Here is a 17,281-nt window from a genome sequence, read left to right on the forward strand (position 1 = left end):
ACTTACAGTGTGTCATACATTTATTACTGCATATTATGGTATTCAGGGAACTGTAACTAAGACTTCACACATGAAAGGCAAAGTATGGCTTTTGGTATGATTTCCTTTTTGTTCACAGAAAGAGCATCGTGGGAGAGGCGGAAAGAAGCCTGGAATAGGCTACAGACGGAAGCCATGCTGTCTTTTATAATCATGAGCAGCTTGTGGGCACCAGTTTGAGGTAAAATATTTGTGTGGAACTGACACCAGTGGTTTCGCTGCGCTCGTCACTGCCAGGCAACAGGTGCATTGATGAAAATTACACCAAAGGATTTTGTGTGCTGGCATCACAGATTTTTTAGTAGGTGCAGAATGTATTGCTATTTTTCTAACATGGACGGAAGTTGTTAGAATACATTCCAGTGGCAGTTCCAGTACAAGTAATGTGTGTGTTCATGCAGGCCCATATGAACCTTCTTTTTTCATTCGATTGCTTCCAAGAAGTGGACAAGTTCCCAGAACAACAGCTGCTAATGTGAAAGTCTTTTGAAGGATTATTTGTTGTTGATAATTCCAAAGCTATGTGTTGTTACAATTCAATTCCGAATGACATTTAGGAAGAAAGTCATCAATACTTGTCATTCAAAAGGAATTTAAATTTTTAAACATTGTTGTTAAATATGTAATTCTACAATATTTTGTCAGATTTTATTATGCTGTAGCAATTTAGACAAGCCAAGTGTTTTTCTTCGGTGTTTACAGTCATAGCCCTGATATTTATGCAGAAATGGAAATTATAGTCTACATAGGAGTAGTATAAATCATTGCCTGATGAGGATATTTGAATATGATGGCATGTCTGCCTTCAGTGTATCATCCTGTGGTGGACTCTGAAACATTGGTCTGAACAGGGCAGAGTTCTGTTCTGAAGTAGATGACTTCAAGAGCTTTAATAAAACTATTAACATGCTCAGACATACAGTGTGTGTAGGAAAGGAAATATAGTGAATTTTCCTTGGTCAGTCAACCACATCAAGATGGATTAGATTTCCAGCATTCTGGAAAATTTCATTATCTCTGTCATCAGGGATTTGTATGGTTGTTTTGGAGGAACCTGCTGTGTCTGTCTTTGAGGTTCTACTCTGAAGATGGAGGTAGCAGTGTCATCCAGAATAACCACTTCAGTCTCTAATGGTGGACACACTAACAGTTTCTGAAATATTAGAAATCCAATCCATCTTGACACAGTTTATTGCATGAGAAGACTTATCTTCAACTAGTGCTGAGGTCAAAATTACAGGGATCTATACACCCACTTCCCCATACGTTTTTGTGGATTAGTGTTTAGTTAATTAAGCACAGGAACAACTTTATTTTACCTTACTAACTGTAAACTTCAGATGTTATATAGGTGAAATATATATACCTGAAGTTTGCAACAGGTTATGTTTAGTTCATGAGCAGGTACTTATTGTGTTCACATGCCTACTACATAGCATGAAATGTGTCATTGTGAGCAGTAATAGAAAAAAGGCACTTGGTAGACTGAGACATATAGACCAGAAGATAGTGGTACAATTGACCTTTGAGCTACAGATTGTGTTGATGTGAACTGTACTGAACTCACTGAGGGTGGGTTAAAGTGATGAATTGGCTTTTATGTTAATGGTAATGAAACTTTCTGATGGACATGACTTGGCCATCAACTTAACCCACTCGTTTGCTGTAGGGGCAGTTATCTTGATATCGAGATAGGGTGAACGGGTTCTCATGGGGCCTGTATCTCCATAATATTGGCCTGTCTCCTGATGAGTGCTTGCACCAAATGTGAAGTTCTGCCGTTCAGCATGTCATACCGAATGTGTCCTGGTAAAGATTCCTGTCGGCCATTCAGTGCAAGTGCTGGAAAAGCACTGTAACTCTTTGAAGGCTGATGTTCATCTAAATGGTATATAAAAATTCAGTCCCTACCTCACAGTAAACAGACAGCATCTCCATTATTACAAAGACTAACCAGTTAATGCTTATTATGGAAGTAATCACTGTTTTTTTATGAGAACTATACAAAATACATTAACACACCCTTTGGGCAAAATGCACAGTGCTTTTAATGTTGAAGCAGGTGTTAGATATAGTTAACCACTGTGCTTTGAAAGGTTAAAATAGGCTGCCATTGATTCCTTTTACATCACCTATACTTATCCTGCCATTTCCATATGTAACCTCCATAATGTTGGCAGAGAAATGTTAAAACCTCATTTGGTTGAGCCTGTATCGGTATGTAGTTTCTAGGGTTACTTGGTAAGGCTGTGTGTGGTATTTAACTTAATCTTTGCCTTTACCTTAGTGCTATTGTACCTCTTGGTGTACAGGGGTTGCAGACAGGTTGCACCACCCCCATACTGTTTTCACTTTGATTTTTTCCTCATTCTTTTCCAACTGAATACTGTCTGAATATTCTTCCCAGACTTCTCCACGCTGTCTTGTTTAGGTATCCAGTTTTCTATTCTGTTTACATGTGTGTACTCATCAGAGCTGTATATTTTGTATTTATTCTCAAGGAGTATCATAAAGAGTCATTCTGGTTTGGTTCCTAACTTTATGTTAATTTTATATAGGTAGAGGCTGTACAGTCAGCTGATCCCCCATCCAAGATGTCCTACAAAATATCTAATATTCATAGTCTCAGAATTAATTCTGAATTGGAACAGACTGGAGGGCCTCTTCTGTAAAGGCTGAAAATCATATGTACTGTGATTCTCTACCTCATGCTGCAGCTAATATGCCTGTTAGTCTGTGTTACATCATAGCTCATTTGTGTGGTCTGATGGAATTTAATGCAGTTTTCTCTCTCACATAAAGGTAAAAGCAATTTTATATATATGATTTTGAGTTTTTCAGGGGTGAATGAAAGGTACTTTCTTCTGGTTTGTAACAGGATTATCCAGGGGAAGACCACCAACCTTTTGGAGAAATGTCGGTGGACTTCTACTGGTGTATGTTGTGTCACATCCCAGAAGATACTAGTACTCTTCATTGATTACATAATTTATGCTTTTCACCATATAATATAAGGGTGATGAAATGGGCAGGGGCACATACAAAGTTTCTGTCAGGAAACCTGAAGGGAAGATGTAGGTGTAGATGAGTGGATATTGAAACAGATCTGAAAGAAATAATGATAAAGGGTGTGGACTGGATTCATTTGATTTAGGAAAGGTACCAGCAGCATGCGCTTGTAAACAACGGTAATGAATGTTCAGATTCCATCAAGAGCTAGAACTTGGTCTATATGCCTGTGACTGTTATCTTATCAAAAAGGGCTTTGCTGTACATGATCAGTGAGAAAGGTTGTAAGTTCAGTAACAGTGACAGTTCCATTAACAAACATCTGCATTAAGTTGAATGATTAATCTTACCTTCTGTATGTGAATTTTGCAGTAAATTTCATAACATTAGGATGTAAAAAATATATAATATAATGATAGGTGTTTGCTCTATTTATAAACTATCCAGTAAATTTATGTAACCGATGTATAATTTTTTCTTCTGTTTAACCTTTAAAAATTGGGGCGCACTTAAGTCTGGACAAAGACAATACTCTAATGCATCATCATTTGCTGTAAAGTCTATTTTCATGTCAACAGAATCACGGTGACTAGAATATTTTAATAGCATGTTTGTCCTAAGAGAAACATACTTTAGAACTGACTTTGTAACATATTTGTCTTTTAGCTGTCATCAGCAGGTTCATGGTGATATATTATGTGGAACTGTATGTCCAGTGTTGTCTCTCTCTCAGTCTTACCAAGTGACCTTGCACGTGATGTCTGCACTTTATGTTCCTGCCTAACGCTGCTGTGTGGCTAGCCTTATGGTGCCACCAGTACTGAAGAAATGTGAAGTTTCTCTTGAGCACATATATTGAGGCTGTGGAAGGAAGTCCCATTGATGGTGGGGATGATGTAACTTAGAATTACCCCTCTCTTGCCCCACTGTGACCTATGTCAACCAGCTCAAAGTACTTGTAGCCAGGAAAGATCATATCAACATTCATGTGGCTAGGTGACTGGAGAGGCATACAAAGGAGTGTGCTGAAGGGGGAAGCACAGTGGCTTGGGGATATGTGGAAGTTGATCCATGTGACTTCATTCTGCAGCCACGGTTTAGCCCTGGTTCACTGAAATGCCATCAGGTTCAAAGAATTGTGTAAATATCTGGGCCAGACCACATTTATTTAGAAGCCAAGTGACAGTACAGTCAAGGCAGTTTCTGCAGTGTTTTTATGTATACTGTAATTGATATATCAGTTGTTTGGTGAGCAGTTTTTAACAGTTGATCTCATTGTGAGTGCTGGTGGAGAGTATGTGGATGTCAGTAGGTATCATTTTTGGGGCATTCATAATGAAAGGTTGCAAAAATAAGCCAATTAACTTCACCATGCTTGTCTGTCCTTCCACTTGTAATAGCTCAAAAACCAATGCGCATATTTTCATGGAATTTGGTACTGGGTATGTATACCAAAATATGTTCCCATTTAGGTTAGAATTGGACAAAAATGATGCACCCTATGTGATGACCTACATGCCTTTTTGGATGCTTCTCAATTGTAACTCCCTAAATGTTCACTGAAATGGGAATATTTTGAATGGAACTTGTAAAGCAATGAAATGTACAGTTTATACCCAGTCTTATGGTATTTGAGATAATTAAACAGAATGGAGTGAATGCCCCAGAATGGTTACCTATGCTTAAATTTCCTAACTTTTATTAAATGCTGTTAGAGTTGAGAAGGGGGAGATCTCTTCATTGTCTAAGGACAGGGGTGTTTCAGTGTTGAATGTTCATGGCTGAAGGCTGTTTTCAAACTACCATTGTGCGCACAGTGAGACCCCCCCCCACCTAAGATTTCTTTGGTGGGACCAGTGGATTTGAACACTGAATTGAGAAACGTCTTACTTGGAGGAAATATAACATTGAAGTTATTTTGATTTGGAATCATTGAAGTGAACATTTAACGGGGTTCCACTGTAATGCTACCTTTGGTCATCTGAATTATGTTTTATCGAGGAACTGTACCAACACCATGAGCCTTGTTCACACAGACATGTAACCCATGACATACTCATGAAGCAGACAATTTATAAAATGCCTACAGAACTAAATTCATGTTTTGCTATCAGTTACTTAGTAAATATCTGTCACTGAGTTAGCTCTATGTATGTGAGGGATCTGGGATAGCTTAGTTGGTATAGTGACTAGGCTACAGGCTGGATGACCAATAAACCAGGGCTCGATTCCTGATATGGACAAGAGATTTTCTCTTCTCCACAATTTCCAGACCAGAGCCCACCAAGCCTTGTATGATGGGTACCAGGAGCTGTTTCCTCAGGGGTAAAATAGCAGAAGCATGAAGCAGAACACTCACCTCCATCCACTGCCAAGGTTAAGAATGGTGGAGCTATACCTCCATTTCCCCATGTCATCGTGGCTTGTTGCTTAATAAGCATGGGGATAATTTTGCCTTAGGCACATGATGTAACATGCTAATATTCGACTTTATTTACATGAAAATATCATACTGTCTGCCTCTTCAAAGTGGCATACTTACCAGGAGTTCTATTGACACTAATGTTTATGGGTGTAAATAAACAGTTCTTTGATGACTGCATCAGCAACAAATTCTCAAAGAATAATAATGCACATTGTATTAAGCTGGGGTCTGGGATTCAATTCAGGCTGTACAACAGTTCTGTAGCAGAAGAGCCTTTTCAGCAGCTTTGAACTTTAACATGGTCACACTCTTCTTAGAGAGTACAGAATTAACAGGAGGAACTTCATAATTTGTACTCTTCATGTAATATCGTTATGGTAAGTGAAGATGGGTGATACTTGCAACATGTGTGGGAGAAATGATGTGTGTAAACAGAATTTTGGTCCATAAACTTAAAGGAATAGACTGTTTGGGAAACCTAGGCATAGATAGGAAGATAATAATGAAATATATCTTAAAAGAATTTTGGTGAGAATAGGTGGAGTGTGTTAGCAGCCTCAAGATATGTACAGTAATGGTTTTAAAGATAATACACAGGGTTTTTTTTTTTGGGCCAGCCGAGCAATTTATTAATTTTTCAAAGAATTTGCAGCACAATGAGGTTAGGCCTCTTTCCGATTTATCCTTAGTCACAGATAATTATGTAACCATTAATATAACTATGGTAAACTCTCGGTTATCCAGTCAAGCACCCAGAATTTCAAATAAAATCTGCTGTTCTCATAAAACTATTTTGGAAACAAAGCTGTGATTCATGTATGCCCACATGCCATGTGGTAGTTATGCCAGCTGCAGCCATCCTTCCTCACAGATGCCATTAACAGTTTTTCTCGTGTAAACGGCACACCCAATTTCCGATATACTGAATGACTGAGAGTTTACTGTTCTGTCTCCAATTGCAGCAGTGGGAATTTCAGTTTAATATGTGAAGTGGCTACTGAAAGAAAGATATCCATATACTGTACTCCATAATTGATTGGCAGGTCAAAGGAGGAATATTCATGACCAAAATGCTTGTGATCTCATGTTGTTTTCTGGTTGTGAGGCATTGTATTCTCTTAGATATGTACCACTGTTTCAGAGGAACATATTTCCTCCATCTTCAGGGTTCAAGAATACAGTATGAATCTTCACTGTCATGAAAACCTCGAATCATACATGGATTCTCTTCCATAACATGGAGCAGCTTGTAGCTGTTAAAGACACTGTTTTTACAGAGTGCATGTACTTCACTGTTGGCTCTGTTATATGTATGACTCTATTTCAGGGGCATTTAAAAACAAAAATTACATTTTATTATGAAGCTCCACATATGAAACATGTTGTTGGCCCATTATACTTCAGAAGAACTCTTCATTTTAGGGAGTTGGCAGTTTAAACCCCTACCTCTGTACATACAGCCCAGTTCAAAATGGAAATATTGTTAAACTGACATGCTTGCATCATAAGGAGGGCATCCCACATTGTTTGGAAGGCCCATGTTCCTGTAACTTTTTAGGATTCAGTGGTTTGCACCATTTGGAAGCAGCCTCTCGATGTATCTATCCTGTGCATGCCGTTACCATGTTGTGCAACTGCTGGAAGAGGAATGAGTACGTGTTTGATGTATTGATATTTATGGTACATATCTTTTCTCTTTAAGTACCTCAAATAAACTACAGTACTTTTACTTTACTTTATTCTTTCAGCAACTGGAATGTACAGTCCCTTAAAAGGGAACATATTCATTTACATAAATCATAACTTGGTGATATCCCCCCTACCCCCCAATCACAGTTGCGCCTTAGGCTGCCTTCCATTCACTGTGTTTTATTTTTATGCTCTTTCTCCTTGCATCGGATTTGATTTTCCTCTCAATTTTTCACAGCTTTCATTATGTCCTACAGCTCATCATGCCCCTGAGTTTCTGTGCCTTCCACAGACTGGCAGATCGATGGAGTCACAAATTCAAACACATATTCACACCTATTTGGTTCACTCACAGATGTCAGTACATTTTCTATGCCACATCTCATCTTTACCTGCAACAAACAAGGAATTAAAATTATTGTATTTTTAACATGCAAGAGTACCCATTCTTTGTCCAGGATATGGCTACTTCCCTTGTCAGTATCACAGTGTCTAGTGGCTGAAACTTTAAAGAATAACGCTAGTTAAGAAATTAAAATATACTTGCATAAGTAAAAGAAATTTTAAATTCCATCCTAAGACTACCGCAATATTTGTGCATTGCTTTAACAGCCATGGGTACTATGCATATTGATTAGCAAGAGTAATAAGTAAGCTTCATAATATTTTTGTGTGTTCTCCATTAGGTCTGTGGTAGGGAACAAGAAAGCTGCATTTTCATGCCGTGTGGCACAGCTTACCCTGGTGGATCGCTGTGGTCCATTCCAACATGACTGCCCCTTGTCGTACAACATCTCCAGGTACTTATTTTCCTCAGGACCAACCCAGTTATTCCAAGATCCTAGTCGAGTATCAGCTCCACCTGATTTTGGTCTTTGTGTCACCTGTTAACATTTGATACAGGTATGGATCTGTGAAAGCATACATTGCATGTGAACTGACTTTCTCATGGTCACAGTGCATACCGACATAATTCGCCTGTAGTCAAAATGAAGTATTTTCCATGTCCTTTCTAAAGCAGGTACTGGAGGGACTCAACATTTCGTGGCTTTACCTATAAGTACAGTGAGTTCTGTGAAAGGGGGGTTATTTCCAGCAAATTTAGTCTTTAATGTGGAATTCTGGAAGCAAATGCTTTTATGTATATTTCCACTGAACATTAGAGTCCTGAAAAATGCCTCAAGGATCAAAGCCACTGAGGATCGAATAACTGTCCTGCTGAAGGACACTGCTTCCAGAGACTTTAATTGAAGTTCCTTTCAGTTTACCATCCAGAAGTGCCTCATGCTACACACGGCTGTTTACCCACTGTGTGGTGTAGCAAACACAAGGGCTAAGTGACACAATATCTACCCATGGGCCGATTTAGTTTTCATTTTCCCACAGTTAACAAATGGTGTGTGGAAATTAGTGTTGAACCCAAGACTCCACTGATAAATGATGTGTCTGACCACCTTCTCAGCATTGAATTCCCAGTCCGTAAGGTAACTTTCCTTGAACCATCATGTGTCTCATGCAGCTTATGGGTTATGGTGTGACAGCAAGGACAAATCATCAAGGAGACCAACTGGCCAGATACATACTGTATGATGCTGGATGAGGTTTCTCTCCTTCTACTAGGGTGCAACTCGGCATAGATTCTGTATTTGTCTTTTCGGGGCATTCCTTATCATAGACAGCATGCAGGACCGATGGAAAAATGTTGGCATAATGATGACAGTACATAAGATGAAATTAAGTCTTCAGGGCTTGCATGACTGACATCTGGTGGCTATGCCCATGCATACAACACCATCTTGGCTATTATCATTGGAGAAGTCATCCATGTCACCACTGAAGCACAGATCATAGGAGGAGATGCAGATAGTGTGGAGAAGTTACTGGCCTCACACAGTGAGCCCCCTACCAATAAAAAAGTTGCAGGAGTTGGGCTGCCATGTGGCAGTCAAGGTAAAGTAGGATCCTGAGTGCTCTCGCATGAAAGCGGTGAGTACCAGTGTCACTGATACATAATCGTTGCATGACTTTATTGGAGGAGCATGACTGTGACTTGAAACAAGCAAAGTGTGGTTGAGATGTGCTGCTCTGACCATTACATATTTTGCATAACAAGTGAATGAAGAATGCTAAGCAGGCACACCTGCAGGCCATGCCCACAGCTCTCAACACTGCTTGTGGGGGAGAAAGCCAACAGTGAACTCATCTCTCCACCTTTCTAGCAGCTGCAAACTCCATGAGAGCTTGTAATGTATGTTACTTTTTTGGGTTAATTTTTTATCTTTACATATAGGAATTGCTCTTTTTCAGATTTCTCACTGCATATTCCTGTATTCTTATCCTGCCAGGAATCAAGCCCTAGTTTCTTGGCTGTCCAGCCCATAGCCTAGTCACTGTTCTAAGCCGTCCCAGCTCTTCACCTATATAGTGGGGACCCCCTCTGCAATTCTCTTGGTACTAAGATGTCAACAAGTACCATCCTGTTTCTCTGTACTGTTGCACAACTACTGCTGTTACTGCAGCATACATAAAAAATTCTTACCTGATCAAATGGACATAATTTGTATGTGTATTCAAAATCTGTGTATTCAAAGCACTCTCCATCCAGAGGAGCAAATTCTTCATCAACTCCATAATCTTTCTCTAGTGACTCCTCAATCTGATGTATTTCTCGCTGTACATCTCTTAGAGCACGGTCTGCTTCTTCAAAGTCAGAGCGTGCTTTGGAAGCCTCTGAAAGAAATATAGTGCAACCCCCATTTAAGATTCAATTTCAGTGATCCCAAGCCCATAATTTGTGTCAATTTTCATTATTTACAGTTTTCCTCAGTTTAGTGTTCACATTTATTGACTCCCAAAGAAACTTTAAATGGGGGCTTGACTGTTACAGATGTCAGGTCTTGTAACTGCAAGAGATGGCATTAGTTCCACAGTGAGAGTGCCCAAGAACAGTGGTATCTAAATACAGTGGATATTTTCTAATTATTTACTTTCAAATGTAACTGCATTTTGATGCTTCAAAATTGAGGGCATTCTGTCTGGCTATTCTGTACAAAGCAATGTACCAACCATCAGTTAACAGCTGGGTCTGCTCATCATATTTAGGCTTCTCAGTTTTTTCGCGTTCCTCTTCCTCTGGTCCAACTTCCTCCTCTCCCCCCTCCTCATCCTCCTCCTCCTCCTCCTCTTCTTCCTACAGGGAACAGAAAACCCCTGCAATATGTCTAGTACAGCCAATCACATGCTTAATGCTTAGTACTAATATTATTGGGGCAGTTACCTCAAGGTAACTGCAGTGTCTTAAGTAGACAACATCCATGGATGAAACAAGAAATGCATACAAAATTTTGGCATCCAAAATCTTGTCATAGGATGTTACTTAAAGACAGTTCTGTAATTTTGAAATATGGAACACTTTTTCAGGGCAGTATTATTTTACTGTTTCCCTAAAAAGGGTCCAAATATGTATCTTGACTGACAAAACCAGAACTTGCAGGAGGACTTAACCCGTTGCCGTGGTTCGTCGTGTATGTTTCGTCAGGGATTTAAATCGTCTGGGGGGGTTCGACGTGTATGTTTCGTCCAGCTGCACACGTATGTTATAACGCCCATAATAATTGATGGTTTTGNGTTCAAATTGTGGTCTTTTGGGCTGTGATAATCTGCAGGCTTGTGGCTGGATACTGATGTTTCAGAGGAACATGCTACCTCCATCTTCAGGGTCAAAGTCATTCCTGAAGCATCCACACTACTATGCCCACCATGTAACTAAATGAAAACAGTGAAGTTTTCCTCAGTAGTTTCTATATATACCTCCTCATTTAGGTCACCATCTTGATCATCCTCTGCTCTGTCTCCTGTAGCAGAGAATTCTGCTGCAGATTCCTGGAAATAAGAAAATGTTACTAACCTAAACTCATATTCAGTTAGCATCACAAGATCCCATGAAGGAATGCAGTCTTCTCAGAACTTAGGATTGTGCTCTTCTGGGATGTGACACTGTGTGGTATTGTAGATAGGTACAATCTCACACACTACATGCCATCACATTCCAGAAGAAAGTAATCTTAATATTCATTGCTGTGAGAACCTCAAATTCTCAAAATGTCTTTGTTATGTCTGTTGCTCTTAAGTATATAATTAGTGAAGTATTATTTCTCTTTAATTGCTTCAGCATGATCCTTGATTATCACAACTGCTGGTTCCAAATATGTTCAACAAAATTAAATTCTGATATCAGAAAATGCCCTCCACAGCCTAGCAGCTAGGCATATGCATGGGTTCAGTGTCCTGTTGAAACGAAGAAGATATTTCACTAAGATCAGTGTTGAAGACAGAAATGATCAAGAGGTCTGCACAAAAAGAGAAGAAGAAAAAATTATAGTGGAAGTTGAAAGAAAATAGAAATGTGTTGGACACATGCTCAGGAAGAGGAAAGAATTTGTAGAAATGGACATACTGGGCCAGAGTTCACAAGAGAACAGAAGTAGAGGGAGACTAAGGAGAACACAGAAGAGAAGTCAAAGAGGAAACTCTAGAAGAAACACAAAGCAGGAAATGAAGCTGAAAATACTGTCTGCCAGCAGCACTCTGGATGCTGTGTGCTCCTCCTAGGAGTGAAGGAATGGTAAATGGTCACAGTACTTGTCTTCTTCTTAGTCTTAGTTGACATGAACTAAATCATTTGGCCAGTCAGATGTCACCACCACTGTTTATTGTGACAATGGCAGATGAAGTCCATCACTGCTTTTCCTTTTTTTTTCTTTTCATGTGTGTTATTTTTAGTCTTCAAGAGGCATTTCTGTTTATGAAATGGCTCACTGCACAAAATGATGTGTGCCATAAAAAATTTCTACCTCATACAGTTCATTGCACATTTAACGAGATACATGTCTCATCAGAATCCAGTAAAGGTAACAGGTGACATGTCCACCATGTATGTAACCCCATATAATATGAAAAGGTATTCCTGCTACATGACAGGAACATCCCTGTTTGTCAAGTTTTCTAGTTCTAATGTAGAACTAGAGAGATATTTTTACCTGCGTTGTGGCATCAGTCTCTGGCCAAGAATCTGCAGTAGAGTCCTGGGGTGGCTCACTAGTTGGAGGTTTGAAGAGCCCCTTGTCCAGCATAAGGAACGGCTTCATTCGTGGCCAGCCAGATGCCAGAAAGTCCTCCCAGTTCAGTTCATCATGTGAATCAAAGAAGAACTTTGCCTCATCTTCAGACACGGCTCCATCTTTGTTCTGGTCAAAGGTTTGTTGAGTCTGGAGCTCAGACATTTCAATTCTGCAACACATCAAACATACCAGGCCTGCAAGTACATAAATGTACATTCATGTGCTAGAAACGAAATTCTGGTCAAAACTTAATGCCTACTTTCATTTCCTTAAACAGGCTATCTATCTGTCAAACTCCATGGAGCTCAGTCCTCCCTGACAAGCTGACAGTTGCTAGCCACTCAAGATATTCCCATCTTTTTATGGAACCTGACAGCTCAGATCTGTGTTCACAGGAGCCTGGTGCTGATCCATGTCCTAAGTCAGATGTATCCAGTCCAGTCACCCTCACATCTACAGACACCACCAGAAGTTGTACATCAGTAATTTTATAAATCTCTGATCTATTTCTGTGTACTGTATTTCTCCAGCTCATTATTTATCGGTAACAAATACAAAGCACAGCAGCCACAATGTTATTGTACATTTTGCAAGGAAAATTATGACCTTCACAAAACTAATATGGATCTATACATCCATTCCCCCATATGACTTCATGGCATAGTGCTTAATTAGTTAAGTACAGGGACAACTTTACCCTTTTTACCTTTTACACTACAGGACAGGTGGCTGGATTTTAACTCAGAGGTAACAGCTTATTATCCAGAAATGGGAAATTCTAAATCTCCCAATACAGCAGGAGTGGCAGTCATATTTAAACTTGGGAGTAATGGTATTAATAATGGAAATTCTTGACTAAGAGGGCTGCATACATGAACCATTTTGATAATGCAACACAACTGAAAGAAATTAAATGGCATTAGTTCTTGGGCCGTCTGACTTCACGCTGCTGCCATTTTTGTATTATCAGCAGTATGGAACTGAAAAGTATAGAAACAGGGAATCTTTCCATGGCATATAAACCTATAGACCATAAAATGCCCACGATGGCATATAGGCACTTTAGAGGTCATGTTCCACACATTCATCTCAACATGGAGTGTGTTCAGGCTGACTTCTCTATCCCAGAACAAGGAACAGTAAAGACCAACTTCATGGAACTTATTCCTTCAAAAGTCACCAGGCAGTCAGCTACTCAAGAATTTCCTAACTTTTTATGGAACCAGAAGGTTCTTCACCGTGTTCACAAGAGCACTCCAGAGGTTCCTATTCTGAGCCAGATGAATTCAGGCCATACCACCCCATCATATATCTCTAACATCCATTCTTATTTTATCCTCTGGCATATATCTAGGTCTTACTAGTGGTCCCTTTCCTTCTGTCCTTCCTATCAAAATTCTACATGCATTCCTCTTCGCCCCATGCATGCTATATGCCCTGCCCATCTAATCCTCCTTGACTTGGTCATTCTAATTATATTTGGTGAAGAGTACAAGTTATGAAAACATGCCCACCAAACCTTACACTCACTTTCCATCCTGGTTTGCATCTAGTCTATGGAAGTGCTCAAAGGCCTCTTGTTCATTTGCTGTCTTCTCTTCTTCTTGTTGCTTCTGCTTTATTTCTTCCTCAATCTTACGGTATTTCTCCAGAGCCACATTCTCCAGTTCTTCTGCTGCTATCTTTAGTGCCTCCTTCTCCTTCTTCACACCATCAGCCTCAGCCCTATCCTTCTGCAGCTGTTCCAGTCTTTCCTGGAAAACAGCACACCAGAACAAGAGTTCTCAGACAGTCGCTTAATGGCCGGCATAATGGTGCAGCAGGTGATGTTCGTACAATTCAATTGTCTAGGTCAGCGCAAGAAAGTACATGCACCTCCCCACTTTGCAACTTTCACATTAATGCAATTTCATATTCTTTATTATTATTATTTTCCATTAAGAGTAAGTAAAATTAAACTGATGCTGATTCTGATCTTGGGTCTTTCAACTGCGTGGATGTGAGCTGTGTTGCCAGTGTTGCCTCCATCTTAATGACTGAAGAGAATAAGATGGATTTTTGTGTATACGTATGGTGTACAGGCACCAGCCTCTCCCCACAGTGGGTCTGTTAGAAAAAGAAACTACATGTACACAAATATTCATCCACCCTACTCACTTCAACCATGAAGATGAAGGCAACAAGTACTTCTGAAATGTTTGCAACACTGCCACTAACTGCACAGTGCCAGAACACTTAAAATTAATATTCCTGGATAATAATGATTAACCCCCAGTAATAACACAGAAGTTAGACTCAGGCAGAATGTGTATCATGCTGTGAGCACTGCCACTCACCTTCTTCTCCTGTTTCAACTCCTTTCCTCTCTTACTCAGTTGAACCCTCATCTCACTACCGAGCTTGAGGAGTTTGGCGAGTTTCTGGGCTTCCACTCTTGCAGCTCTGCCCAGCTCATTACAGTTGTTTACACACGTGGCCTGACTCACGTATTCATCAGATGCATCACAGCAATCTGAAAATGTTTGCACACTTCTCAACTGTGGTGACTGAAACAATCCTATATCTCAGATATGCCTTCTTCACCATACTACCTTTGATCTCCCATTTTCACCCATTCTAACTACATGACATTCCATCTTTCCCTCTACACAGTGATCTCTTGATCATGTTGATTCAGAAGTGACACTCATCAAACAAAAACAAAATCAAATCATAAGCAGAATCCTGTGCTTATCCTACTGTACCACATTATTAGTAAGCAAAAGAAAAAACTGTATCAGTATCTCTGTACTCAGAATTCAATGACTTGTCAAAAATGAATAGTTTCTCTGAAATTAATTGAAGACTAATTAATTTAAAGATCAGAATACTGGCTGCAAATTATTGTACGTTCACTTCTACATCCACACTAAGCACTGATAAACTGAAGTTATATGCATATATATTTCAGTTTTTACAAGATAAGACAAAGGTTCTCTGCTCCACATGCATTCATCATGAATTTCATGTTTATGTATCACCCTCAATGACATATTCTCACTTCACATTGTTTTGATGTTCCTACCGCAAATTCCATCATTAACCCGCGAGGATGGAATGTTGAGTGGTCGGTGGCCAGCATTTGTGCAGTGGAATGTGCCATTTGGACAGGCTGGCGTGCCAGGCTCATCACTTCCATCTTGGCAGTCACAGTAATCATCATTCACATGGGAAAATGGTATGGTCTGGCTTCCGTCGAAACATGTGAAGTCCTTGTCCGGGGAATACAGTGATGCTTCTGGTAAGTGAAGGAAATTAAAGCTTGAAACCAAGAATGAAAAATAGTGGTATGCAAGTGCAGACAAACATTAGGAGCCTGCAAGGCCATCTGGCCCAGTTTTGATCCAATCAGGGTGTGACATTTTAAGTTTACAATGGCAACTGATTCTTGATGACATGCAAACCCAGGTAGAGGATAATGACTGCAGCAGATGACATGCTGATATTTTCATGGTGTGGCCTGGACTTAACAGCTGCACAAAAATATATACATACAAGAACACCTAAAACTTTGAAGTCTGAGGTTCATCTAAATGATATGGATGTTTAAAAATCATATTCCTAACTCTCAGAAAATACATTGCCCCTCCATTACAAATACAAAATGGTTAATGCAGCTTCCAGCCATACTATGGCCCTGGGGTTGACTGAGTCTCTATATGGAATGAGTACCACAAATCTTCCTGGAGGTAAAGGGCATCCAGTGCATAAGGCTGACAAACTCACCACCATCTGTGAGTTAATTGTTTAGAAAATGTGGGAGTCTTAACACCCTGTTACAGGGAGAGCTTTGCCATTTTTTATTATTTGATTTATTAACTCTGAAGTGTTTTCCCTATTTTTTTTCTAACATAGCCCTCACACTGAAAAATAAAGTTCATTACAGTGATGACACAGCCACTAGTTCACTGACACCTGATATGCATTCTGGTTCAAGACTTAGAGAATGTATATTTCAATGTAAAACAAAGTTGCTCTTTATAAGAAGGTTCAATTATTAGAGATTCAACAGATTTAAATTATAAAAAATATAACTTTCTTCCAATCTGATACATTCATTTTATAACATTTACAATTTGTTTCTTTTTTGGATGAGGAACAGCAGACACCTTTAGAGGAGATTTTCATCTTAAAATCTCAAGGTACATGGGACAAATTGGCTTATTTTTTAATAACAGAGGGAATAAGGGCAACCCTCACATAGTTCTCCGTACACTGTATCAAAGAATTATTTACGACAGGGGAGACGCGGTTCGTAATTGCTTGTTCATAATTGTTGAAACCATATGAAATAAATGTATGCGACCAAGACATTAATGACCTCTGGTTTACCTAAACAGTCCAGGTATTGCCATCAAGCATTATTAATTTATTCTATCATGCATTCAGGCAGACAATTGGTCATTTTCATTCATTACTTAACGAAACATGTAATTATCCTTCTCATGGAGGGCTGTGTCAATTTTCGGAAAAAATTTTTGCAGAATAGCAATCAATTATTTCACGAACAAAATATTACGTTCCATAATTTAAATGTGACGGATTTGGCAAATCACATCTGTGAAATAAATGTTAATAGGAGCGTACGAATTCCAGTAATTCAAACATGTAACTACTACACACACGTCACGAACACACAACGCTCAAAATATTGTGTAAAATATTATTTTTAAAATACATTACTTGAAATTGAAACACCGCGCGGTCGTAGAATTTCTGACGATTTGGTTAAATGGAATTTTATAAGTATTAAGAAAAGTAAGTGTAAATACATTATTTTCAATGTACAACCGGCCTTTCTCTTCCTGCCACTCGTGCACTACGCACACTATTGCTATTAGCTTCTCATGCTCAACCCATATTCGATACGTTCGATACGTCGTTCACGCTCTATCGAAATTTGTCAGGCAGGTACTACTTTGGTTACGAGTTAAAGCAACCTCACAACGTGATCCGTGCT

General features: G+C 39.3%; 2 protein-coding genes across 2 annotated transcripts in view; one reads left to right on the forward strand and one right to left on the reverse strand.

The window, feature by feature from the left end:
• The window catches only part of LOC111875773 (GTPase HRas), an 18,247-nt gene extending 11,045 nt beyond the window's left edge, over window positions 1-7,202 (forward strand). Inside the window, exon 7 of the mRNA XM_023872287.2 lies at window positions 119-7,202. Within this exon, the coding sequence (XP_023728055.1) occupies window positions 119-190 (72 nt within the window). The 3' untranslated portion in view covers window positions 191-7,202. The remainder of the gene's footprint in view (window positions 1-118) is intronic.
• Window positions 7,195-17,165, reverse strand: LOC111875772 (glucosidase 2 subunit beta). Its single transcript, XM_023872286.2, has 10 exons — window positions 17,005-17,165; window positions 15,347-15,559; window positions 14,619-14,794; window positions 13,813-14,036; window positions 12,202-12,451; window positions 10,973-11,044; window positions 10,229-10,352; window positions 9,702-9,892; window positions 7,903-8,046; window positions 7,195-7,554 (listed from the first exon to the last, which is right to left on the reverse strand). Exons 1-10 carry the CDS (start codon window positions 17,093-17,095, stop codon window positions 7,414-7,416), a joined length of 1,626 nt encoding a protein of 541 aa, XP_023728054.1. The 5' UTR covers window positions 17,096-17,165; the 3' UTR covers window positions 7,195-7,413.
• Window positions 17,166-17,281: the final 116 nt, after the last annotated feature.

This window comes from Cryptotermes secundus, unplaced genomic scaffold, assembly GCF_002891405.2.
Source record: "Cryptotermes secundus unplaced genomic scaffold, Csec_1.0 scaffold752, whole genome shotgun sequence".
NCBI lineage: Eukaryota > Metazoa > Arthropoda > Insecta > Blattodea > Kalotermitidae > Cryptotermes > Cryptotermes secundus.